The sequence below is a fragment of the Zophobas morio genome, unplaced genomic scaffold (genome assembly GCF_036711695.1).
Source record: "Zophobas morio isolate AGI-343-1 ecotype UQ-CSIRO unplaced genomic scaffold, CSIRO_AGI_Zmor_V1 ptg000016l, whole genome shotgun sequence".
Lineage (NCBI taxonomy): Eukaryota > Metazoa > Arthropoda > Insecta > Coleoptera > Tenebrionidae > Zophobas > Zophobas morio.
The window spans coordinates 7,847,505-7,875,011 of record NW_026972121.1 but is presented as its reverse complement, the minus strand read 5'-3'; the positions used below and the strand labels follow the sequence as shown (position 1 = coordinate 7,875,011).

At 30.6% G+C, this 27,507-nt stretch overlaps 4 protein-coding genes across 5 annotated transcripts; 2 read left to right on the top strand and 2 right to left on the bottom strand.

Moving 5' to 3' along the window:
- Window positions 1-2,503: 2,503 nt before the first annotated feature.
- Window positions 2,504-4,099, bottom strand: LOC135129714 (zinc finger Y-chromosomal protein 1-like). 2 transcript variants are annotated; one of them, XM_064056962.1, is made up of 3 exons: window positions 4,011-4,099; window positions 2,931-3,961; window positions 2,504-2,875 (listed from the first exon to the last, which is right to left on the bottom strand). In XM_064056962.1, exons 2-3 carry the CDS (start codon window positions 3,842-3,844, stop codon window positions 2,689-2,691), a joined length of 1,101 nt encoding a protein of 366 aa, XP_063913032.1. In that variant the 5' UTR covers window positions 3,845-3,961; window positions 4,011-4,099; the 3' UTR covers window positions 2,504-2,688. The 2 variants fall into 2 exon arrangements, with proteins under 2 accessions (XP_063913032.1, XP_063913031.1); XM_064056961.1 differs by having other exon boundaries at window positions 2,504-3,961.
- Window positions 4,100-8,952: 4,853 nt separating this feature from the next.
- LOC135129434 (zinc finger autosomal protein-like) lies at window positions 8,953-10,425 on the top strand. Its single transcript, XM_064056585.1, has one exon. The coding sequence runs from the start codon at window positions 8,953-8,955 to the stop codon at window positions 10,423-10,425; it is 1,473 nt and encodes a 490-aa protein (XP_063912655.1).
- A 5,109-nt stretch (window positions 10,426-15,534) lies between these two features.
- Window positions 15,535-17,331, top strand: LOC135129384 (zinc finger protein 142-like). The gene is made up of 2 exons (XM_064056535.1): window positions 15,535-16,163; window positions 16,209-17,331. Exons 1-2 carry the CDS (start codon window positions 15,535-15,537, stop codon window positions 17,107-17,109), a joined length of 1,530 nt encoding a protein of 509 aa, XP_063912605.1. The 3' UTR covers window positions 17,110-17,331.
- Window positions 17,332-21,601: 4,270 nt separating this feature from the next.
- On the bottom strand, window positions 21,602-23,194 carry LOC135129713 (zinc finger protein 711-like). Its single transcript, XM_064056960.1, has 2 exons — window positions 23,104-23,194; window positions 21,602-23,055 (listed from the first exon to the last, which is right to left on the bottom strand). Exon 2 carries the CDS (start codon window positions 22,947-22,949, stop codon window positions 21,648-21,650), a length of 1,302 nt encoding a protein of 433 aa, XP_063913030.1. The 5' UTR covers window positions 22,950-23,055; window positions 23,104-23,194; the 3' UTR covers window positions 21,602-21,647.
- Window positions 23,195-27,507: the final 4,313 nt, after the last annotated feature.

Sequence of the window (27,507 nt, the reverse complement as noted above, 5' to 3'; positions counted from 1 at the left end):
ATTGAATAAATTGGCCAACTGAAAATTGGGTAGCGAAAAAACAATAAGGTAAATACATGGAATAACTGAGAAAAAACTAGGAATTGAAAAATCGAAAAAGCGAAAAATTGTAAAATTCAACAGATAGAAACAATTTCATAATGAAAATCGAAAAACTAAAAAATGGAAAAATCGAAACACGGAAAAATCGAAAATTTATCAATTAAAAAACGAAAAATATAAAAATCTCAAATTGAGAAATCAAAAAATCGGAGAAACAAAATAATTTGGAATTACCTACCTGGAAGTACTTTATTTTTTATTTTCTCAATTTTTTGTCTTTTAATTCCCCAACAAAAGTATAAATTTATTAAAACTGAAATTTAAAAAAAAAATCGGAAAATAAACACTGAAAACCCAACAGTTTAAAAATTGAGATATCAAAGAATTGAAAAACTAAAAACTCAAAATCGAATAATTAAAAGGTTAATAAAACAACTGAAAAACCGAAAAATTGTAATATTGAAACTTGAAAACCCTCATTAATTAAAAATCGAGAAAGTAAAAAATTGAAAAAACGAAAAATAAAAACTTCTATAAATTAAACAATCAAAAATACAAAAAAAAATTAATTTCAAAATCCAAAAATTTTAAAATGAAAACCGAAAAACTAAAAACTCAAGAAATTGTAAAAAAGAATCATGGAAAAACTGAAAAATTGTAACATCGAAACGACGAAACACTGAAAAACCGAAAAATTTAAAAACCGAGAAATCAAAGATTTGAAAAAATACAGAAACTGAAAAATCGGGTAATTAAAAAGCCAAGAGTTGTACACTTGAAAAAAAATCCTAATAATAATTATTTGAAAAAAGTGAAAAATTAAAAATTGGGAAATTTAAAAATGAAACAATTACAAAATTGTAAATTTGAAAAAAAAATAAAAACGTAAAATCGAAAATTTGTAACATTGAAACCTGAAAAAGTGATAAATTAAAAATTGAGAAATTGAACAATTGAAAAAACTAAAAGTTGTAAAAAGATGGAAAATCGAAAAATTAAAAAGCAACTTGGAAAATCGCAAAATTAAAAAATCGAAACATACAAAAATTTTAATGAAAAATAAAAATCATAATGAAAATCGAAAAACTAAAAAATCGAGAAATCGAAAAATGTAAAAACGAAACACGGAAAAATTGAAAAATTAACAATTAAAAAAAAACAAAAATTTAGAACTCTCAAATTGAGAAAATAAAAAATCGAAGAAACGACACAACTTGGAATTACATACTTGTAAGTATTTTATTTTTAATTTTTCATTTTCTCAATTTTTCGTTTTTTTAATTTGTCAACAAAAGGACAAACTTATTGTAAAACTGAACAATTGAAAAATCAAAAAATTAAAAACTGACAAATTGAAAAAGAAACATTGAAAAACCGAACAATTTAAAAATTGAGAAATCGAAAAACTGCAAAAATGAAGAAACTCAAAATCCAATAATTTAGACGTCAACAATTGGAAAAAGAAAAACTGTAACCTTAAAAATGAAAAAACTGAAAATTTAAACAACAGATCGAACAATTGCAAAATTGAATATCAAAAATTGAAAAAACAACTGAAAATTTGGAAAATTGAAAAAACAAACACTGTAAAATCGAAAAACTGATTAATTGAAAATCAGAAATAGAAAAATAGGGAAAACAAAATTTTCTAGAAATAGAAAAATCGACAAATTGTAAAATTCAAAAGTTGTAGAATGTCAAAATAAACATCAAAAACTGTAAAAATAAAAAATCGAAAACTGAAAAATTGAAAAAAAAGAAAACAGAACAATAAAAAAAAACTAAAATACCGAAATGTTGAAAAAATATCGAAATTGAAAAAATCAACAATTGAAAAATCAAAAAATAAACAACTGGACGATGAATTTGACAGAAATGGCACTAAAAACACTAAAAATTATACACACTAGTCCGTGCATGTATATCAAAGATTTTGAATAAGTATAAAACATCTTTGGTGTCTAATAGATGGCGCCCGACTTGACACCTAAAAACATCAACAATTTGTAATTGGAATGGAATACGATCATTATATTGGCGATTATTTTGTTGGTTAAAATTTGTCAACAAAACAGTTTAAACCTGTCCTCAATAATATTTTCCAAGAGTAAACAGAGTTGTTAAAAAAGACCCTCTGTTCGTAACAAACCGTTGAGTAGGAAAGTTGTAAAATTGTAATGAAATTACTTTTGCTTCCAATTCTACATTACATTACTTACCTTTTAAAATTTTGAGTTTTTAATAAAATACCGTTTGTTCTGTTATCATTTCATTGGTTTGACATGTTTATGTTCACTTAACCTCCAAATTCATTATTAGTAAAAACTGTGCTCAATGGACGTCACCACTAGATTAAGTTGACCATGTACTGTCATTGGAACAATTTTAACAATGAAAAAGGAAAAACCGGTAGGTCATTATATTAAACGGAGTTGGCGATGGTACAACCAAAAAAAAAACAGACAAATTAAAAATTATTCAAAAAACTTTCTCCATATCGTTATATTGCTACATTTAGTTTAATCTTTTATTGGTTCAGATGGCGATTACGTATATGTCTTCTCAAGCCTGATTTTTCATTAGATTTATAAACACACTTTTCACATTTATACCACATATTATCATGACGTCCTCTAATATGCCTTTTTAAAGTAGACATATTTTTAGCTCTATATGGGCAAGTTTCACATGCATACCATTTAGTTTGGCATTCATCCAAATGGTGTGCATTAATGTGTTTTTGCAATTGGCAATTTGTTTTGGTTTTGAAGGGGCACTCTTGACATTCATACCATTTAATCTGGTGCTCGTCCAAATGCCGCCTATAGATGTGCTGCTTTAAATAAGTAGTGCTTTTAGTTTTGTAAGGGCACTGGTCACATACGCACCATTTGATGTCTTTTTCATCCAAATGACGTCTATTCATGTGCTTTTTTAAAGCATGTTGCCTTTTAGCTTTATATGAACACTGGTTACATTCATACCATTTGATATTTTCTTCATCAAGATGATGTGTTGTCACGTGACTCATTAACTGCGACTTTACTTTGGCTTTATAGGAGCAGTTGTTGCATGGATACCATTTAACATCATTTTCATCAGAATGTCGAAAAATTAGATGAGTTCTTAACGATTCTTTGTGCTTGGTTTTGAATGGACATTTTTTGCATTTGATCCACTGAATATCCTGTTCTTTTAAATGATGCACAACTAGGTGTCTTTTTATATGGCCATTTCTTTTAGCTTTGTATGGACACATTTTACACACATACCATTTAGAACTTTGTTCATCTAAATGCCTTCTTAAAGTGGAGTTGTCTTTAGTTTTATCTAGACGTGAAATTAAGTAATATCTTCTCAAATCTTTAACCACATTCTTTTTAACATCATTTACACAATCAAATTCTTGAGGACTTCCATTTTCATCAAAACATGTAACAGCATGTTGGAGTTGTTTAACGAGAGAATGTGTTTCAAAATTGCATTTTTTACAAACATAGTTCTGAATGAGGATTTCTTCATCTGGTGAATCTTTCCTGTTTTCTGTTTTGATGTTATGATACCTCCTAAGGTGGTACTTGAAAAGAACTGTGAGGTAAGTTTGAAAACCACAGTCCTTGCAACAATAAGATTCAACAGGGGTGTCTTCACAGTTAAAAGGTAACAAAGAAGTACGATGGCGTCGAACATGGTTCACCATAAGAAGCATTGATGATGTGAAGTATGGACAAACAGTACAGTGGTGCACATTTTTCGGCGAAGATCTCTGGTTTACGAACGTCTTCGAAAATTCAATGAACATTTTACTTTAAAGCAGCATAAAAACAAATCTTGTGGAACGTGTCACCAGTGGGTAAACTTATTGTTTGCGGTTAATTTAACCTAAGAAAACTTCAAATATATCCAACTGCGATCGGGCCTAAAATCATTATTGTTAAAATTGTAACAATTTTGGTGTTATTCTTTACCAAAATCTACATAGTAGTGTTCAAAGTTTAAATAACAAAAGGATAAAACCTCATTATTGTCACCGAAAGTTGTGGTTATGCAACCCGCAGGACGATGTGTCAACTGCAATAACAACAGACGTGGGAAGTAATGCAGACTATGTACCCTTCTACAATTTCTTTTTTAATTTTTAAGGGGACTCGCTAGACGAGGTATAACATTTTTTTGGTTTTTTGTATGAAAAAATGATATTAATATCAATATATCATACATCAAACTGCAGCTTTTTTCATATTCTAGAGCGCAGAGACCAGTTCAATCAACTAAAAAAATATGGGTGAGAAATATCTTAAAAAAGCACCATTGTATGTTTTCTTTTCAAGTTTTTTGAGTCATAACCATCATAGAATCGCTTGAAAATTCGCACATGGATAAAACATCACTTTTTACAGGGCGCAGAGTCATTAAATGTTTGTGAGTGTTTAAATAATAATGTGTTTATTAAAATCAAAATATATCACAAATTAATGCAAAATACGTCGAATAATTTTAACAGGAATATCAGAGGAAAATTAATGATCTATTGGTTAGCAGAGTTTTTAATAAAAACTAACAATTATTGAAAAAAATGGGTATCAATTCGACAGAATTTGAACAGTTAGTTCAATACTTTGCCGATAGGAGCGCCACTAAAATTTACGGAAGCGACTTTCCAGGTAAAACCCTTATCGCCTGCTCTACCATAAGCTGATTGTTAGAGTTCTCGACTGATTTTTCTAATTTATGGCAAGGAACTCGGTTTTATAACAAGCCGCCAGGACCGTCCGTAGTAATCTATTGTTAAGGAAATTAACTTTTACGCAATGAGGTACTATCATAAAACCGAATTAAAACTGGGGAACTATGATATTTTTACTCCACTCAGGATCCTGAATTCAATACACATGATTACTAAAAATTCATTGTAATATTATTGTTAATATACATTTTGCTTTGTTAATTTTTAAAACTAATAAACATATTTATAATAATAATAAAAAATATATAAAATACAGCTTTTGTTTAACACGTATAAGCAGCTAAGTGTATCTACTACTTATCTCAGAAAGGAGGTCTTTTAAAAAAGCCCTACGCCCAGTAACTTCTCCCTTCATTGTTTACTCGAAAAAAGTGCTCATATATGTTTTCATTTGCCGAGAGATCATTTTCAAAATATATTTATAATAAAAATATGCAAGTCTTGGTGATGAAAAATGTACTCCTAATAAATTATTAAAGTACATAAAAAAATAGAAACAATTTTTACTTATTTAAAAAAAATCTCTCGCAAAGGCAGGTTCCTCATTCTTTTTGAATCAGTTATTTCGGGCAATAATGCGCCAAAGTAAAATCTGCCAAATTTATCTGCCATCTTTTTACATATTTCTTCGTCTTTATAAATTTTTTCTATATTTATTCCTTTGAGTATCCACACAACAAAATAAATTTGTGAAATACCCGTAACAAACATTTGTCCCTGGACTTGAAAGTAGTAATCATGATTTTTTTTTAGTTTCAATTCTCTGTCTGTCAATGTACAAAATTTGATTATTTTTTTTCTAACCGCTTCTTCGCGAGACAAATCTTGAGATTTTGAAGGGCATTTAATTTCGACTAATGCACTCCTATCCTCTAGAACCCTGTCTCGACTAGCAGCCAAGTAAGGAAATTGTTTTGAAATAAACAAGCCACACCGTTCAGTTTTTATATTTTTATTTATTTCAAAACACTTGACAGCTTTTTCCTCACTTTGCTGTCCATAGTATGTATGACTATTACCTCTAAATGTACTGTACAACAAAGACTCCTCAGTTTTAGCTATTGCTGTAGTCGGTCTAAGTTTGTAAATACGTCCAAAATTTGAAGCCGTAACCCTAATTTCTCTTTCTTTTGTCCAAATGTGCCTGTTGCCTAGTGTCTATTTCAATTTGGTCTAAATTCAAAGATACTTTTCTCAAAAAAACCTCTTTGGCTGTCACAAATGTTTCTACATCCATGACAGGATTTTCTAAATATTTAAACCATAATCGCAGTCGGAACCAGCATACGTACATTTTTTTACGACATATTTTTTTACGAATACTTTGTCTAAGACGAGCTTGTTTCATAGACGAACAATATTTTTTTGTTATTAAACCAGGACATTTTTAATCAAAATATATTTACTTATCCCCTCTAAAAAATTTATGACGTCATCTCATGCTAAATAAATCCTATCTAAAATGTAGAAAATATGATGAGTCTCTTCTTGTAATTTATCATCCCATTCATATTTTTTGGATTCGGATATATAGGGTGACAAAAAATTTAATGAATGCGCAAACTTATTTTATTAATTTAATCAGGAACTACAAAACCGAATGCTTTGAAATCTTGGAAATGTTTTAAATTTATCATAAGCATGGTCAATTTTTTATCAAAATATATTTGCTCATCCCTCCTAAAAAATGGATGACGCTACCCTAAAATTTTGCTGAATAAATCCTATCTAAATTGTATAAAATATGATGAGCCTCTTCTTGTGATTTATCATTCCATTCATGTTTTTTGGATTTGCATATACAGGTGACCCCAAAAATTAATGAATGCGTAAATTTATTTGATTGAGTTAATCAGGAACTACAGAACCCAATGCTTTGAAATCTTGCAAATGTTTTAGGGTTATAAAGAGCATAATAAATTTTTAGTCAAAATATATTTGGTTATCTTCTCCAAAAAATTGATGATGTCAGCTCAAAAGTTTGCCGTATAATCCTATTTAAAATGTACAAAATATAATGAGTCTCTTCTTGTAATTTATCATTCCATTCATATTTTTTGGATTCGGATATACAGGCTGACTCAAAAAATTTAATGAATGCGCAAATTTATTTTATTGATTTAATCAGGAACTACCAAACCGAATGCTTTGAAATCTAATGTGAAAAAAAACATAATAGGCATGCAGTCGTCACGTTTCCGATAGCGAGGGAAGTACTGTCTAAACTCTTTAGACCAATTTTTTTAATTTTCCCATTTCTCCATTTCTCAATTTTTCAATGTTTCAGTTCGGAATTTTTTCACTGTTTGGATTCTTTAATTTTTCTTTCATTTTTAGGTTTTTCAATGCTTCAGCTTTGGAATTTTGCAATATTTCGTTTCTTCAATTTTTCAAATTTTTGATATTGTGTTTTCTCGGTTTTTAAATTTTTCGATATTTTAATTTTTCAGTTTTTATAGTTTTAGGTTTTTAGATTTCTCACTATCTCGACTTTTCGGTTTTTCAGTTCCATGATTTTTCAATTTGTCGAATTTTTAAATTTTAGGTTTTTTGTTTTCTTTGATGTTTTGAGTGATCATTCGATTTTCTGAGTTTTCAGGCTTAGATTTTTTTTGTTGTTCAATTCTTGGATTTTTAAAATTTTTGTTTTTTAAATTTTCCTATTTATCAACTTATTTCAATGTTTTGATTTTTTGATTGTTCAATATCTCGATTTTTTGAATTTTTAGTTTTTGATACGATTTTTTTTTTCAAAAATTTTCAGTTTTTCAATTTATTAACTTTACGATACTTCAGTTTTGCTCGATTTCGATTTCTCAATTTTTCGACATATATATTACTATTGGGATTTTTCAATTTATCGATTCTTCGATTTCTCGAATCTTCATATTTTCGGCTTCTCCAATTTCTCATTTTTCGATATCTCAATTTTCCGATATTTCGGTTTTACGATTTTTAATTTTTTTTATTTTTCAGTTTTCAATTTTTGACGTTTCTAAATTCTTCGATTTTTAAATTGTTCAATTTCTCGATTTCTAGATTTTTCAATTTTTCGGTTTACCGATTTTTTTCATTTAAAATGTTTCAATTTTTCAATTATTAAGTTTTCGATTTTTCAATTTTGGTGTAATTTGAAAACGGCATCAATAATACATTTAGGCGAATAAACTGATAGACGGGCTTGATAAGCCTTGTTTGGTCTGCAGTGTCTAAATTGTGTTTGAATAATATAATAATTATCTCGAATATTAAAATTAATATGTCAAAAAAATACGAGAAATGATTATTCTGCATTATTGGCTTACGACGCTTTTATGACCCACGTCCGGTAGTCGTCTATCCCAGCGCGTCAGGTAGATTTAAAGAAGAATTGCTGGTTGCGTTTAAGGCAACAAATGGCGCCCAATTCAAACTTGTCTCTCGTCTAGCGTTCCCCCTTAACTGATCATCATGAAACTTTGTACACATATTTTTGGAGGTACTAGAAGTAAATAGGATACTTTTTATTAAAAAAAAATGTATTTTTTACTATAGCTTCCAATTGACTATAGTTTCAGCTGTTTGGAATTTTTCTATATTTATTTTTATTTTCGTCTGTCATTTTTATATGTATATTTAATGACTTAAATGCGAGCGAAGCCGAGGGTAAAAGCTAGTCAAACATAAATTGAAATTGTACTCTCTTATCAAAAAATAAAGTTATTTTTCTTTTGTAAGAATTTATTAGACCCACGTAGCAATATTTATAATGAATTTAATAAAATCTTTAAATCGTACTACATACGTTTTTTTCAAATTAGATTAAAGAGGTACAAGGTGTCAACAATCCACTAACATATTTAGAGATTTTGTTAATTTTCACTTTCATTAAAAATTAAAAAGAAATCGCAGAACGTCATATAGTCTTCATTATTTCCAACGTCTGTAATTATTGTGGTTGAAATTGAAACAACTGTTTTGCAGGTTGCATATCAATAACACTGATTGAGGTTAAGTATTGTTTTATTATTTAAATTTTGAACACTATTAATACTATTACGTATATCTTGGTAAGGAAAACACCAACATTGTTCCAGATCTAACAATAATGATTTCAGGTCAGGTCGCATGTGGAAATATTTGAGGTTATGTTAAACAGTAAATTTACCCACCGGTAAAGTAAAATGTCCATTGAATTTTCGAAGACGTTCGTAAACCAGAGATCTTCGCCGAAAAATGTCCACCACTGTACTATCTGTCCATACTTCACATCATCGATGCTTCTTATGGTAAACCACGTTCGGAGCCACCGTACTTCGTTGTTACCTTTTAACTGTGAAGACACCACTGTTGAAACGTATTGTTGCAAGGATTGTGGTTTTCAAACTTACCTTACGGTTCTTTTCAAGTACCATATTAGGAAACATCATCACATCAAAACAGAAAATTGGAAACATTCACCAGATGAAGAATTCATCATTCAGAACTATATTTGTAAAAAATGCAACTTTGAAACACATTCTCTAGTTAAACAGCTCCAACATGCTGCTACATGTTTAAATGAAAATGAAAGTCCTCAAGAGTTTAGTTTTGTAGATAATGCTAATGTGGTTAAATGGTACAACTGTACTCAATGTGGGCGCACGTTCAAGTGCAAAAGATCTGTAAAAACACATAAAATTATAGTGCATTCAAATGATGAGGAAGGTTGGTATCACTGTGCAGAATGTACATATAAATCTAAAGGAAAAAACAATCTTAAAAGTCACATAGTCTCTCGGCATACAGATGCGCAGAGTATTAAATGGTATGAATGCAAAAAGTGTCCTTATAAAACTAAACATGGTTCTAGTTTAAGAAGACACGTAAATTTACATCTGGATAAACAAGATATTAAATGGTATAATTGCAAAAACTGTTCATTTAAAACTAAAGATAACTCCACTTTAAGAAGGCATGTAAATGCATTCCATTTAGATGAACAGAGTATTAAATGGTATGAGTGTAAAATGTGTCCATACAAAGCTAAAACAAATTGCTGTATAAAAAGACACATAGTTGTGCATCATTTAAAAGAGCAAGATATTCAGTGGAACGAATGCAAAAAATGTCCATTCAAAACCAAACACAAAGGATCGTTAAAAACCCATATAATTTCCCGACATTCTAACGAAAATGATATTGAATGGTATGAATGCAAAAAGTGCCCTTTTAAAGCCAAAATGAAGTCCCAGTTAACAAGGCACGTGAAAACACAGCATCTGGATGAAGAAAATATGAAGTGGTATGAATGCAGCCAGTGTTCTTACAAAGCTAAAGAGCACTCGTGTTTAAAAGCACACATAAATAGACGTCATTTGGATGAAAAAGACATCAAATGGTGCATATGTGACCAGTGCCCTTACAAAACTAAAAACACTGCTTATTTAAAGCACCACATAAATAGGCAGCATTTGGACGAGCACCAGATTAAATGGTATGAATGTCAACAATGCCCCTACAAAACCAAAACAAACTGCCAATTGCAAAAACACATAAATGCACACCATTTGGATGCAAATGATATTACATGGTACAGGTGTGAAAAGTGTGTTTATAAAGCTAAAGAAAAATCAAACTTGAAAAGACATATACGTAAACACCATCTGGACCAATAGAAGACTAAAATGAATGTAGCAATATAACATTGAGAAAGTTTCTTGATTAGTATTTTTCTGTTTTTTGGTTGTTTTTTACCGAGAGAACAATAAATAACATGGATTTTTAAAAGTTTGTCGTTGATCGTCAAAATGGACCTTTAAAAATCCATGGTTATCTTTGACAATGCTTTTATTGCTCTTTCGGTATTATTATTATTATTATTATTATTATATTTAAAATTGGAGAGTTTATAAATGTGCTAAAAGTTTGTGGGATAAATTTGTGTGTGAAAATCTTTAGTAGTTGTTATATGTAGTTTTTAGTTTTATATATGTATTTCAGTGTACTTTAATTTATTATATTATAATGTTAAAGTTAAAAAATGGTTTTCACTACTGAAGAAAAAGCGTTTTTATTAGAGTATTATTTTCGAAACGGGGTAAAGCAAGAAAATGATGAATAGGAATGCCCCTTGTTATCGAATAATTTAGAATTAAATACCCCAATTGAATGAATGCTCGCTCATTATAATAAAAAAATTGGTCTAAAGAGTTTAGACAGTACTTCCCTCGCTGTCGGAAACTTGACGACTGCATGCCTATTGTGTTTTTTTTCTCATTACATTTTTGTAGTCGGAATTTAAAAAAAAATTGCGATGACGTCATCAACATTTTTGCAAGGACACATATATCAGTTGTGATAGATGTAGTGTAATACTAAGAATAAAATTATTATATTCTCAAATTTTCGGGAAAATGAATTGGGTCGTTTTGAATATTGATTTGTAATAATCAATAAAATAACGAAACAATACGTATCAGAGGCAACTGAAAATCGTGTATGTATAAACATTCTTAATTTAAGATGACAGGCGTAACAGCATACGTGAGAGTCAAACAGAGAAACTGTAAACAAAACGACCATCGGTTTTATTGCTTCGATTTCCGCTTATTATATAAAACATTGGGTTTTATTTTAATTCTTGACGGTGAAATTCACAATTGGTTGATTATAAACATGTCTATTTCACATTCGCGGAACCAAGTGAACACATAAAACAAATGCAGGTCTGTAATGTTAAAGTCGATGTAAATAAGCGTGCTACCCTTATGTTTCAACCGAGTTTTTCCTTTAACAAATTTTGTGTCTACCAAATTGGGTTGGTTGGGGTGTAATACTAATAATAAGTGTTGCCTTTAATTTAATCAATAAAATAAATTGACTTCATTAATTTTTTTGAACCACCTCTTAAGAAAATCTAAAAAATATGAATGGAATGATAAATCACAAGTACAAACTCATCATATTTTTTGCATTTTAGATAGGATTTATTCAGCAAAATTTAAGGGTGACGTCATCAATTTTTTTAGGAGGGATGAACAAATACATTTTGAACAAAAGTTTACCATGCTTATAATAACTTTAAAATATTCCCAAGATTTCAAAGCATTCCGTTTTGTAATTCCTGATTAAATCGATAAAATAATTTCACGCCTTCATTAATTTTTTTGAGTCACCCTGCATATGCAAATCCAAAAATATGAATGGAATGATAAATCACAAGTACAGACTCATCATATTTTGTACATTTTAGATACGATTTATTCGGCAAACTTTTGAGCTGACGTCATCAGTTTTTTGTAAAAGACAACCAAATATATTTTGACTAAAAATTTATAATGCTCTTTATAACCTTAAAACATCTGCAAGATTTCAAAGCATTCGGTTTTGTAGTTCCTGATTAAATCAATAAAATAAATTTACGCATTCATTAATTTTTTTGAGTCACCCTGTATATGCAAATCGAAAAAATTTGAATGGAATGATAAATCACAAGAAGAGACTCACCATATTTTGTACATTTTAGATAGGATTTATTCAGCAAAATTTTGTGGTGACATCATAAATTTTTTAGGGGGGACGACCAAATACGTTTTGATCAAAAATTTACCATGCTTATGATAATTTTAAAATATCTTCAAGATTTCGAAGCATTCGGTTTTGTAGTTCCTGAGTAAATCAGTAAAATAAATTTACGCTTTCATTTATTTTCTTGAATCACCCTGTATATGCAAATCCAGAAAATATGAATGGAGTGATAGATCACAAGTACAGACTGATCATATTTTGTACATTTTAGATATGATTTATTCGGCAAATTTTCGAGCTGACGTCATCAAGTTTTTGGAGGGGATAAACAAATATATTTTGACTAAACATTTATTATGCTCTTTATAACCTTAAAACATGTGCAAGATGTCAGAGCATTCCGTTTTGTAGTTCCTGATTAAATCAATAAAATATATTTACGCATTCATTAATTTTTTTGAGTCACTCTGTATATGCAAATCCAAAAAATATGAATGGAGTGATAGATCACAAGTACAGACTCATCATATTTTGTACATTTTAGATATGATTTATTCCACAAACTTTTGAGCTGACGTCATAAAGTTTTTGGAGGGGATAAGCAAATATTTTTTGACTAAAGATTTATAATGCTCTTTATAGCCTTAAAATATCTGCAACATTTCAAAGCATTCTGGTTAGCAGATTAAAAATTAAATTTCAAAGTGTTGTTTTATAATTTTGATTTTTTTTCCAAAAATCTGGACGTTTCGGGTGAAAAGTCGATTCATAGTTGTAAACTACATGTGTAGGACTATGTTATTTTATACAATTGAAAACCCATTTACTATGTACAATTTTGAAGTGACGTCATCGCATTAGTGGTGGGGATGATTAGACAAATTTTGGTTAGCGTTTTACCATCTACATGATATTCTTAATATAAGTACAAAATTTCACAACAATCGGTCGAGTACTTTCGGAGATTATCTGTCTAATAAAAATCCGGGACGGCAGACGGACAGACAGACGGACGGACAGACGGACAGACGGACAGACGGACAGACAGACGGAAATGGGAGACCTATTTCTTCGTCTTCTAGGGGTCATGAAAGATCGAGAAAACGTAAAAGTAGAGAGTCGGCCGACGGACTCGATTACAATACTTCCTTTGCTTACGCTCGGGAAGTAAAAATGTACCAATATCGTCAAGTTATGGTGCCTAATTTTAGAGAAATGGGATCTAATACGAAAAACGACCAAGTAGAAGTGTTTCATTTAAAACTCTGAAACCATTAGGACAATAATGGAAGAACACTGGCCCACTTCGTTAAGACATCTAAGAAAGGCAATGAGTTGATGTTAGTTATTCCAATTTTCAAATAATTTTAATGAAAATTTGCAAATGTATATACCCCAATAAAGTTCGAGTGTTGTAAGAAAAACACAAGAAATAAAACCCCCACACTTTGAATTACTGGTTGGAGTAAGATATGAACGATGAGCTTCTAGATTTTACATTATATAGAGCCAAAATGATCAATTGAAAATCTCCGTCAATTTGAAGAAGTTGGTTTGCGTCCTCAAAAAAAAAGATGCTTGGAGCTTAGATCATATAATAAAGTTTATTATATGATCTAAGGAAATCGACATAGTTCGATTCAGTGGCGTAACAATCAAACTGCGGGCCTGTGTTCTACAACTCTGTGGGGCCCCTAATGAACAGCGAAATAAACATATTTAAAATTACGAGTATAATGAGTACAGCATGAGTAGATTGCAATTAGGGCTTACGTTTTATTACTTCTCGAGCGTAAGCAAAGGAAGTATTGTTATCGAGTCCGTCAGCCGACTCACTACTTTTACGTTTTCTCGATCTTTCATGACTCCTAGAAGACGAAGAAATAGGTCTGCCATTTCCGTCTGTCTGTTCGTCTGTCCGTCTGTCTGCCGTCTCCGATTTTTATTAGACAGATAATCTCCGAAAGTACTGGACCGATTGTTGTGAAATTTTGTACTTATATTAGGAATATCATGTAAGATGGTAAAACGCTAACCAAAATTTGTCTAATCATCCCCACCACTAATGCGATGACGTCACTTCAAAATTGTACATAGTAAATGGGTCTTAAATTGTATAAAATAATATAGTCCTACACATGTAGTTTACGACCCCGAATTGAGTTTTTACCCAAAACGTCCAGATTTTTGGAAAAAAAAATCAAAATTATGAAACACCATTTTGCAATTTAATTTTGAATCTGCTAACCCGTATGTTTTGAAATGTTGCAGATGTTTTAAGGCTCTAAAGAGCATCATAAATCTTTAGTCAAAATATATTTGGTTATCCCCTCCAAAAACTTGATGACGTCAGCTCAAAAGTTTGCCGAATAAATCCTATCTAAACTGTACAGAATATGATGAGTCTCTTCCTGTGATTTATATTATACTTTTTGGATTTGCATATACAGGGTGACCCAAAAAAATTAATGAATGCGTAAATGTATTTTATTGATTTAATTAGGAACTACAGGACCGAATGTTTCGAAATCTTGCAAATGTTTTAATATTATAAAGAGCATAATACATTTTTAGCCAAAATATATTTGGTTATCTTCTCCAAAAAACTGATGAGGTCAGCTCAAAAGTTTGCCGAATAAATTCTATCTAGAATAAACAAAATATGATGAGTCTGTACTTGTAATTTATCATTCCATTCATATTTTTTGAATTTGCATATACCGGGTGACTCAAAAAAAAAATGAATGCGTAAATTTATTTTATTGATTTACTCAGGAACTACAAAACCGAATGCTTTGAAATCTACTGCGAAAAAAAACATAATAGACATGCAGTCGTCACGTTTTCGACAGCGAGGGAAGTACTGTTTAAACTCTTTAGACCAATTATTTTCAAATTAGATTAAAGAGGTACAAGGTGTCAACAAACCACTCACATATTTAGAGATTTTGTTAATTTTCACTTTCATTAAAAATTAAAAAGAAATCGCAGAACGTCATATAGTCTTCATTATTTCCAACGTCTGTAATTATTGTGGTTGAAACAACTGTTTTGCAGGTTGCATATCAATAACACTGATTGAGGTTAAGTATTGTTTTATTATTTAAATTTTGAACACTATTAATACTATTGCGTATATCTTGGTAAGGAAAACACCAACATTGTTCCAGATCTAACAATAATAATTTCAGGTCAGGTCGCATGTGGAAATATTTGTGGTTATGTTAAACAGTAAATTTACCCACCGGTAAAGTAAAATGTCCATTGAATTTTCGAAGACGTTCGTAAACCAGAGATCTTCGCCGAAAAATGTCCACCACTGTACTATCTGTCCATACTTCACATCATCGATGTTTCTTATGATAAACCACGTTCGGAGCCACCGTACTTCATTGTTACCTTTTAACTGTGAAGACACCACTGTTGAAACGTATTGTTGCAAGGATTGTGGTTTTCAAACTTACCTTACGGTTCTTTTCAAGTACCATATTAGGAAACATCATCACATCATAGCAGAAAATTGGAAACATTCACCAGATGAAGAATTCATCATTCAGAACTATATTTGTAAAAAATGCAACTTTGAAACACATTCTCTAGTTAAACAGCTCCAACATGCTGCTACATGTTTAAATGAAAATGAAAGTCCTCAAGAGTTTAGTTTTGTAGATAATGCTAAAAAGAATGTGGATAAATGGTACAACTGTACTCAATGTGGGCGCACGTTCAAGTGCAAAAGATCTGTAAAAACACACAAAATTATAGTGCATTCAAATGATGAGGAAGGTTGGTATCACTGTGCAGAATGTACATATAAATCTAAAGGAAAAATCAATCTTAAAAATCACATAGTCTCTCGGCATACAGATGCGCAGAGTATTAAATGGTATGAATGCAAAAAGTGTCCTTATAAAACTAAACATGGTTCTAGTTTAAGAAGACACGTAATTTTACATCTGGATAAACAAGATATTAAATGGTATTATTGCAAAAACTGTTCATTTAAAACTAAAGATAACTCCACTTTAAGAAGGCATATAAATGCAATCCATTTAGATGAACAAAGTATTAAATGGTATGAGTGTAAAATGTGCCCATACAAAGCTAAAACAAATTACCATATAAAAAGACACATAGTAGTGCATCATTTAAAAGAGCAAGATATTCAGTGGAACGAATGCAAAAAATGTCCATTCAAAACCAAACACAAAGAATCGTTAAAAACCCATATAATTTCCCGACATTCTAACGAAAATGATATTGAATGGTATGAATGCAAAAAGTGCCCTTTTAAAGCCAAAATAAAGTCCCAGTTAACAAGACACGTGAAAACACAGCATCTGGATGAAGAAAATATGAAGTGGTATGAATGCAGCCAGTGTTCTTACAAAGCTAAAGAGAACTGGTATTTAAAAGGGCACATAAATAGACGTCATTTGGATGAAAAGGACATCAAATGGTGCATATGTGACCAGTGCCCTTACAAAACTAAAAACACTGCTTATTTAAAGCACCACATAAATAGGCGGCATTTGGACGAGCACCAGATTAAATGGTATGAATGTCAACAATGCCCCTACAAAGCCAAAACAAACTCCCAATTGCAAAAACACATAAATGCACAACATTTGGATGAATGCCATATTAAATGGCATGATTGTGAAACTTGCCCATACAGAGCTAAAGATATATCTACTTTAAGAAGGCATATTAGAGTACGTCATTTGGATGCAAATGATATTACATGGTACAGGTGTGAAAAGTGTGTTTATAAAGCTAAAGAAAAATCAAACTTGAAAAGACATATACGTAAACGCCATCTGGACCAATAGAAGATTAAAATGAATGTAGCAATATAACAACATTGAGAAAGTTTCTTGAATAGTATTTTCCTGTTTTTTGGTTGTTTTTTACCGAGAGAACAATAAATAACATGTCAAAATGGACCTTTAAAAATCCATGGGTGTCTTTGATAATGCTTTTATTGCTCTTTCGGTATTATTATTATTATTATTATTATTTTTAAAATTGGAGTTTATAACTGTGCTAAAAGTTTGTGGTGAACTTTGGAATAAATTTTAGTGTGAAAATCTTTAGTAGTTGTTATATATAGTTTTTAGTTTTATATATGTATTTCAGTGTACCTTAATTTATTATATTATAATATTAAAGGTTTGGTTTTCACTACTGAAGAAAAAAATTGAAATGCCAAATATATGTTAACATTTTTAATAACAGATAATAATTTAATAAATCCTTTTACAAAATTGCTTCGATTAAAGGAATATCGTCCAGGATGTCTAAATTTTCCCACCGAATCGTCGTTTACATTTTTTTTTAAGATTGGAACAAATGTTTCTAAATTTGTGTAAACATCTTCCAGAAAAGAATTTTTTAAGTACTATAAATACTACGTTTTTAATTATTATTTTGTTAAAAACATTGTTTTTCTTTCTTGTCATACTTATAGCGAAACATAAAATTATAAATACATTTTGTTTATACCGAAACAGAATTTATTTAGGAAAAGTAAAACGTAAAATTCGAAAAGCAATTAAGAAATCTAGTACATTAATATGGGATAGTAAAAGTGCTGAATCCAACCTCATGTATTCTTCGGCCATTTAAGGTAAATGTCCCAGTTATCGACACCTTAAGCACTTTTTTTACTTTAATATTAAATATTAAAGATAGAAAAGGTCTGGTATGCGTTACGCCTTTATAATTTAGCACATAATTGCATTTAACTTTAATTCAAATATTAAAAGTGCTTCTTTTTCAAAATATGCTGCCATTGATTTTAAATATATATATATAAATTTGCGCAAAGTACAGATTGTCCCAATTATCGACACTTGGAAAATGTGTTTGTTCCAATTACCGACACCCATGTAAGTTCAATGTTTATATTTAGTAATAATTTATAAAAATATATAAAAAACACAAAAAAAAATACTAGCAACTTAACATTTTATCATGTTATCATCGTTATCATCATTACATCACCGAGGCATTTCCTCGCAACGTTAAAGATTGATTACATCAGCGAGGCATTTCCGCACAATTGCATCACCAAGACACTTTTCCTTGCAACGCTGACTTGATATTTTTGTGTTTATTTATCATGTGTTTTGTTTGGAGTAAACAGTTCACGATATAAACCGTCAATGCTAATTGTTTCAAGTAACCAATCATTTGGATCAAGACATAAATTAACATCATATAAATTCTTTCTTTGAATCGTTGATAAAGTGTGGCAAATATTAATGTCATGTAAATTTGTTAGCTCCTACAATATTTCTCTACCTCACAATTTTAATCTCAGTAATTTTCTTTGTTGTATAATTTAAACTGAACGTAAATTTCCATGCTCTGCAGTTTTAACCTCACGTAATATTTTATCTGCACAAGTTTATTTCACACCAGATCTTTTTTTGTTTTATAAATCTTTGCTAGTTTTTTTTTTATGTAAATATTTTGTTGATGAATAACAATCAAACTGCGGGCCTGTGTTCTACAACTCTGTGGGGCCCCTAATGAACAGCGAAATAAAAATATTTAAAATTACGAGGATAATGAGTAAAGTATGAGTAGATTGCAATTAGGGCTTATGTTTTATTAAAATCATTCGACCTGAAACACTGAATTAAAACATATACAATTATACATATTAGAAACTAGCCGACCAAGCAAACGTTGTTTTGGCATTTCTAGTGAATATTTTGGTAGTTAAATAAAAAATTAAATTAAAATAAATACATGTAAATATAATTAAATTAAATTATAAATTATACATAAAAATTTATCCTATGACAATGATTATATTCAATAGCCATCTTGCAACCCTATGCGCAATCTTGCGCATCTGTGGATGAAAGCAAAGATACACATATCGTTATTAAAAATGGGGGTTAGTGGTAGAAGGATGAAAATTTATGTATTTTTGATGCCAAATCTTAAAAAAATAAAAATACAAATTTTGTCGAAAAAATTAAAAAAAATTTTGGTGGGGTATAAAAAATTGTTTACGTGACCGACATTCGTAATCTTACACTTGAAAAAACGAGATTTTTGTAACTGTAAAATAGAGCCAAAAAGAAAGAGAAAGAACTCAATAAAATTATTCCCGCCATATTTTTGTGTCTTTAATTCAAAGTCAATCTTCCACCTTTGCGGTTCATCACTTTGCATCAGAACGCATTACGCCATTTCAAGACACAACGCACTTTTTCGAATTTTTCGCGGGTTTTCAAATTTTGTGCGCATGTCTTAATTTTGACGGAATGTTTGGGTCATTACAATAATTTGGATTAAAAAAACATATAAGAAGAATTAATAAAGGTTATTATTATTATTATTATTAATAATATTAATATTATATATCTTAAACTTATATTAATTTATTCAAAGTAAATTTTAAGGAAGTAAAACGAGTTAATATATTTTAATTTTATTTTTATTCAGCAGCTGTACATTTCTGACGATTGTAATTGAATTGCAATGAAAATCTATAAATCTTTAATAATTTAAAGAACAAAAATATTATTTTTTTTTCTTCTTCTTCATCGTCATCTTCTGGACGTTCGGGAATTTCTGTTTCATCGTCATCATCTTCGGTGCACTGGATCGTTGTTTCTATACCTTCCAGTTATAATCATGATAGAAAAATAAGTATTAAAAAACTTACACATTTTAAAGATATAAATAAATTGAGATATACAATAAGTATTTCATTAAATGAGTTTTTAATTACACAAAATAACTAAGTACATATTATTTAATGAATATATTGAAAATATGTAAAATGTTATTAAATACAATGTATTAATTGATAAATAATACAAATTATTCAAAATTCTAGGTAGTATTCACAGATATTCACGGTTGATTGAGCGCAGAAACGATTGAGCGCATGAAAAAATGTTTCAAATAAAATTTGTTCCAAATTTTGTGCTCTACAATTATGATAACAGATGTTAACATCATTGGAGTAATAGAAACCGAGATAATCGCAAAAAACTGTTTTTATTGACTTTTGACCTTGAATAACTTACGACACAGACACGAGATTTTATGAGACTTTTGATCAGTGGCGGCTCGTGACTTTTTCTGTTGGGGGGCCAAAATTAATACACAGTATTATGCTAAATTTAAAATTTATCCTAGGTAAAAATTATTGTTTCTTTTTATTAAAAATTTAGAAAAATGTCAAGTTAGAGGTCCGTTAGCCAGAAATTATCGATTGAAAATTGATAATTGAAAATCGATAATTTCTGTTTACCATCTGGGACCACGAGGAGGTGGACCTAATTCCAGACTTCCCCAAAGGTGATGGAACGAAGTCAAAGTTACTTTTAAATTTGTTGGCATAAGAAATATAAATAAAATTTTGTTAATCGCGTGTCCAGTAGATGCAATAGTTATCCCCCACTTTAAATTCTTTTCAATTTTTTTAATTAATATTTCTATATATAAAATCCATACGTCTTTCTTTGTTACGGACAAAATGTTCTATAACTAGTTTTTTTTTCTATTGAACACATTGCCAAGGCACACAATCTTTCTTGACACATTGTATTTCGTAAAAATGTCTTTATACGTTTTAACGTCGAAAAACATCGTTCGCATTCACTTGTCACCATCGGTAATGTGCAAATAATTTTCAATAATTTTTTTGTTTCCGAAAATACGTTTAATAAATTGTTTTCATACATAAACTTCAAGAATGTTAAGGCACCATTTGCTGTTGAAAAATCGGGATGATTATAAATAACATTTAACTCATTTTTTAACACATTAAAATTTAAATCATATTTTGTAGCACGTAATTCAACTTCTTTTGATGGAAAATTTAGTTGAAAATATGAAAATAAGCTAGTCTGAAACAAATTTGCTGCTGTAAGATAATCTGCTTCTAAAAATCGATCAACACTAAATTTAATATTATCACAAATTTCTTTAGCAATTGCAGTTTTATTGTCATTAAAACGAGTTTTTTAAGTTTCTTAAAATCACTGCAAACGCACAGAAAACTAAAACTGACAAAGTTAGCAAATTTCACTCGACCGTTTTGTTATAAATCCGTCTTTAATTGTGTTTGCATAAATTGTAGTATTCTACTCTCACAAAAGCATATTCTAACAAAAACTAAAAAAAAAAAACTGGATAATTAAGTCACTGTCGATAACTGGGACACTTACCTGACTTACCTTAATTAATTGTGTGTGGAACATTTCCTAAATAGTTCGAATTACAGAAGCTCAATGGACCCTGCTTGCTTTTGTTGTATCTCCATTTTTATTTTAATTAAAAAAAGCAACAAACTTTAACTTGTAAGTTTTATTTATATTGCTACATTTACTTTAATCTTTTAATGGTCCAGATGGCGATGACGTATATGGCTTCTCAAACCTGATTTTTCTTTCGATTTAAAAACACACTTTTCACATTCATACCACATAATGTCCTTTGCATCCATATGACGTACTTTAATATGACTTTTTAAAGTAGAATTAGTTTTAGCTCTGTATGGACAAGTTTCACATGCAAACCATCTAATATGGCATTCATCCAAATGGTGTGCATTAATGTGTCTTTGCAATTGGCAGTTTGTTTTGGTTTTGAAGGGGCATTGTTGACATTCATGCCACTTAATCTGGTGCTCGTCCAAATGTCGCCTATAGATGTGCTGCTTTAAATAAACCTTGCTTTTCGTTTTGTAAGGGCACTGGTCACATATGCACCATTTGATGTCTTTTTCATCCAAATGACGTCTATTCATGTGCTTTTTTAAAGCATATTTCCCTTTAGCTTTATATGAACACTGGTTACAATAATACCATTTGATATTTTCTTCATCAAGATGATTTGTTGTCACGTGACTTTTTAACTGGGAGTTTACTTTGGCTTTATAAGGGCACTTTTTGCATGGATACCATTTAACATCATTTTCATCAGAATGTCGAAAAATTATATGAGTTTTTAACGATTCTTTGTGTTTGGTTTTGAATGGACATTCTTTACATTTATTCCACTGAATATCCTGTTCTTTTAAATGACGCACAGCTATATGTCTTTTTATATTGCCCATTATTTTAGCTTTGTATGGACACATTTTGCACTCATACCATTTAGCACTTTGATCATCTAAATGGATTGCATTTATATGCCTTCTTAAAGTGGAGTTGTTTTTAGTTTTATCCAGACATGAAATTAAGTAATATCTTCCCAAATCTTTAACCACGTTCTTTTTAACATCATTTACACAATCAAATTCTGGAGGACTTTCATTTTCATCAAAACATGTAATAGCATGTTGGAGTTGTTTAACAAGAGAATGTGTTTCAAAATTGCATTTTTTACAAACATAGTTCTGAATGAGGATTTCCTCATCTGGGGAATCTTTCCAGTTTTCTGTTTTGATGTTATGATATTTCCTAAGGTGGTACTTGAAAAGAACTGTGAGGTAAGTTTGAAAACCACAGTCCTTGCAACAATAAGATTCAACAGGGGTGTCTTCACAGTTAAAAGGTAACAAAGAAGTACGATGGCGTCGAACATGGTTCACCATAAGAAACATTGATGATGTGAAGTATGGACAGACAGTACAATGGTGCACATTTTTTGGCGAAGATCTCTGGTTAACAAACTTCTTCGAAAATTCAATGGACATTTCACTTTAATGCAGCATAAAAGCAATTCTTGTGGAATGTGGGTAAACTTTGTTTATGGTTAATTTAACGTAAGAAAAGTTCAAATATTTCCAACTGCGATGTGACCTAAAAAATTATTGATAAAACTGGAACAATTTTGGTGTTTTTCTTTACCAAAATTTACATAATAGTGTTCAAAGTTTAAATAACAAAAGGATAAAACCTCATTGTAGTGGTCACAGAACACAGAACAGGTTGTGGTTATGCAACCCACAGAACGATGTTTCAACTACAATAACGACAGACGTGGGAAGTAATGCAGACTATGTGTCGTTTTACGATTTCTTTTTAATTTTTAAGCAAAGATCTACATCAGTCTGATGTTTTGTGAGTCTGATTATGAGACACACGTATTTTTTATTTATGAAGGTTAACGAAATCTCTAAATATCATATCAAATTGTTGACACCTTGACAGTGCATTTCGTAGCACTCGTATGATATTAATAGTTGTACACAAAAATAAAAAGGGATGATAGGTACTAGCGCAATTGGTGATTGTTTTTGTAAATTGTTAATTTATTCAAGTAAAACATTTTAATTCAATTTAGACGGCTTAAACTGTGTTTATTAAGTCCTTAGCAACTCTGACAAATAAGTTATTATTCACAAGTGAATTGTGAAATTTTTATTTTACTCTTACGATTTTTACTCGCAGAAAAATAAAAAATAATTTCAGAAATGTGAACACTTGTTTTTAATAGTTTTCGTAGAATGTAACTTGTTTACAGGCTTCAATAAAATGTGTTTCAACTAAATCAGGATTGTTTGGCAAATTTCTTTCGCTCCGTGAGGCGTCCATTTGGGCACTGCATAAATCCGACACCAATACAATTCGAAAGAGCGTTTCATAAACTATTTTTACTACAAACTATTTCGATACAAGTCCTGGAACCAAATCCGAGACACTATTTTACTTGAAATGAAGAATTTACCACGGTTTTCTTTCAACAAATTTCCACACAGTTATTGGAACAAAAAGTTAAACAAAAAATTGGTCGAAAGTTGTTTCGACAGAACTTCCCTCGCTTCTGAAGTACAATGAAGCAAATCCAGCATTTACGAGTTGAGTTTTTTCTTTACACACACTTTCACTGTGACAACCTGACAACATTTTTGTATTTGGAGATTTTATTATTATTATTATTATTAAGACCCACCACTGACCCGGAAATGACCGGCATTCAGGCAAGACTTCTATCATTACGGGTACTAAGACCAAGTAATGATATGCATTGATTAGATTAACAGAACAACTTTCGAGATTCTAGAATTACAGCATACAAATTAGTCTGCTATTATTCTCTAATCTCACCCCATCCCCAAAAGTCCAGCGTAACTACCGACCATTTATCCGCGCATCACATGAAAAGTGACCTACACTACTCTGACCTACTGGTGCTAATCTAATCTGACTGACATGATCAGACTGTTCAAGAAACTTACGAACAATATGACATGTTCCTAACAAAACAGCTTTTTGAATTTTGACAATTATTGAATCATTCAAATGCAAAGACTTTAAATTCTCAACTAAGCTATTTGGAACTACACCTACATTAGAGATAACTAGGGGTAGAATTGAAATTTTTTTAAGATTCAACATGGATTTCATTTCTATTGATAATTGTAGATATTTTGAAATCTTGGTGTCGTATGTTTGAATAATGTTGTTTGTGTTAGGAATAGCAATGTCAATGAGAATGGCTTCGTTCGTGTGTTTTTTGATAAGTATGATGTCTGGTCTGTTAGCTGTAATGTTTAAGTCTGTAAGTATTGTGCGATCCCAGTATAATTTGTATTTGTTATTTTCAAGGAATGGAGACGGAATGTAAGTGTAATAGGGTGTCGTATCTTCGATTAAGTTCATAAGTGTTGCTAATTCTTTGTGAATGATTTTGGCTGCGTTGTCGTGTCTAGCTTTGTAATCAGTTTGTGCTAGGATGCTGCAAGAAGAGATTATATGCTGGATCGTTTCAGGTTTTGCTTTGCATAGGCGACAGCAGTCGTTTTTTATGTTCGGATTTTTGATGATGTATTTTCTATAATTCTTGGTATTGATTACTTGGTCTTGAATAGCAAACACAAATCCTTCTGTTTCGGCATACAAACTTGATTTTTTTAACCAAATCAATGACATCTTCTTATTGACATGATTTTCTTCTAAGTCTTTGTAGAATTTTCCATGTAGTTGTTTTTGTTTTAGCCCACTTATTATTTTATCTATTGTGTGGGGGGTGTGGATTTCTTCGGTGTTCGACAGATTTAAGGGTGTGTGGTTATTAAGACCCACCACTGACCCGGAAATGACCGGCATTCAGGCAAGACTTCTATCATTACGGGTACTAAGACCAAGTAATGATATGCATTGATTAGATAAACAGAACAACTTTCGAGATTCTAGAATTACAGCATACAAATTAGTCTGCTATTATTCTCTAATCTCACCCCATCCCCAAAAGTCCAGCGTAACTACCGACCATTTATCCGCGCATCACATGAAAAGTGACCTACACTACTCTGACCTACTGGTGCTAATCTAATCTGACTGACATGATCAGACTGTTCAAGAAACTTACGAACAATATGACATGTTCCTAACAAAACAGCTTTTTGAATTTTGACAATTACTGAATCATTCAAATGCAAAGACTTTAAATTCTCAACTAAGCTATTTGGAACTATACCTACATTAGAGATAACTAGGGGTAGAATTGAAATTTTTTTAAGATTCAACATGGATTTCATTTCTATCGATAATTGTAGATATTTATTATTATTATTATTATTATTATTATTATTATTATATATATAGTCGGTCAACAGGTTATTTACCCAATTACAGACCAACAAATAACCGAAAGCAAATGATAAGAAGTAGAATAACTAATCAGCAGCTACAAATTACTGTGAATCCCAAAAAGGAAAAGTTTAAAGCTACTCCAAATCCCAATGCAGATTTTCAGATTAGGTAGGTCAAAATATACGTGTAATCAATCAATAATCATGGAAGATCAGTTAATTCAGATAGTAAATTAACTTACGAAGTAATGTGAAAGCCTACTAAATTTGGGAATAATTAAAGAATTTAAGAGCCCGCAGTGATGTTGAAAAAAGATCAATCTTATTATGTGTTCTATTACCGATCCTACACATAGTGGACATAGGAGAGAATTTGGCGATATCAGTTCTCGGGCAGGCTATGTAGAAAATTTCAGAGTGGCGAGATACTAGACTTCGAGGACGTGCATTAAATGATAATCTGGCTAGCATTAAAGGACAGTCAACACTGTTATTTATCATTTTAACTAGGAACAACACAAAGAATTTTTTACAAGTTTCCATAAAACTGGAGAAAGTGAAGCGATTTAAAAGCTCAGATTGAGGAAAACCAATAGGTGGGTAAAAACCATTCTCTCGGTAAAACAAATATTTAAGAAACCTTCGTATGACACGTTCCAGATGCATTAAATGAATGTTATGATGAGGACACCAAATAATGCAAGCATAGTAAAGTTTGCTGCCAATTAATGAATTAAAAAGTCGAATGATAGTGTCACAGTGTTGAAAATCTCTAGAGTTCCTTATGATGAAACCCAAAGTTTTCATGCAGTCTGCCACAACTTTGTTAATATGATAAGCAAATGTGAGCCTACTATCAAAAACAACCCCAAGATCCAAAACGGTCTGAGGCCTGGCTAAGACTACCCCATTAAGGACATATTCAAAGTGAATATTATATCGCTTTAAAGAAAATGACATTACACAACATTTATCTTGATTTAACAAAAGCCTGTTCAAATTGCACCATACCACAATCCTATTCAAATTATGTTGTAACTTAAGGCAGTCATCAGTTGAACTTACTCTATTGTATATCTTGATGTCATCTGCATATAAAGAAAATTCAACATCTAATTCATTCGAGATATCATTGATGAACAATAAAAAAAGAAGCGGACCAAGTACAGAACCTTGTGGTACTCCCGATAAAACAGTAATGACATCAGAATCATATCCACAGCAATGGACATATTGTTTTCTGTCACCTAAGTACGACCCAAAAAAGGTAATTAATTGCATATTCAAGCCCAAAGCATAAAGTTTATCAATTAATATACCATGATCTAGTTTGTCAAAAGCCTTTGAAAAATCAAGATATATTACATCGGTCTGTAGTCCACAGTCGATAGAGTCTGCGATAAACTGTGTCACACAAAGAAGATTTGTAACTGTAGAGCGGCCACTCATAAAGCCATGTTGACGCTCTGTAATTGAAGCGGCTACTTGAAAATACAGTTGTTTATAAATTAAAGATTCAAAGATTTTTGCAAAATTATTAAGAATTGAGACAGGTCGATAGTTTTCAACAGCAGTTCGAATTTTGCCTTTATGAACAGGAATGATTTTGGAAAGCTTCCAACAATCTGGAAATGTTCCTAAGTTAACACAGAGATTAAAAAGAACAGATAACGGTTTAATTAAAACCCGAGCACAATCTTTTATGATAAATGCTGGT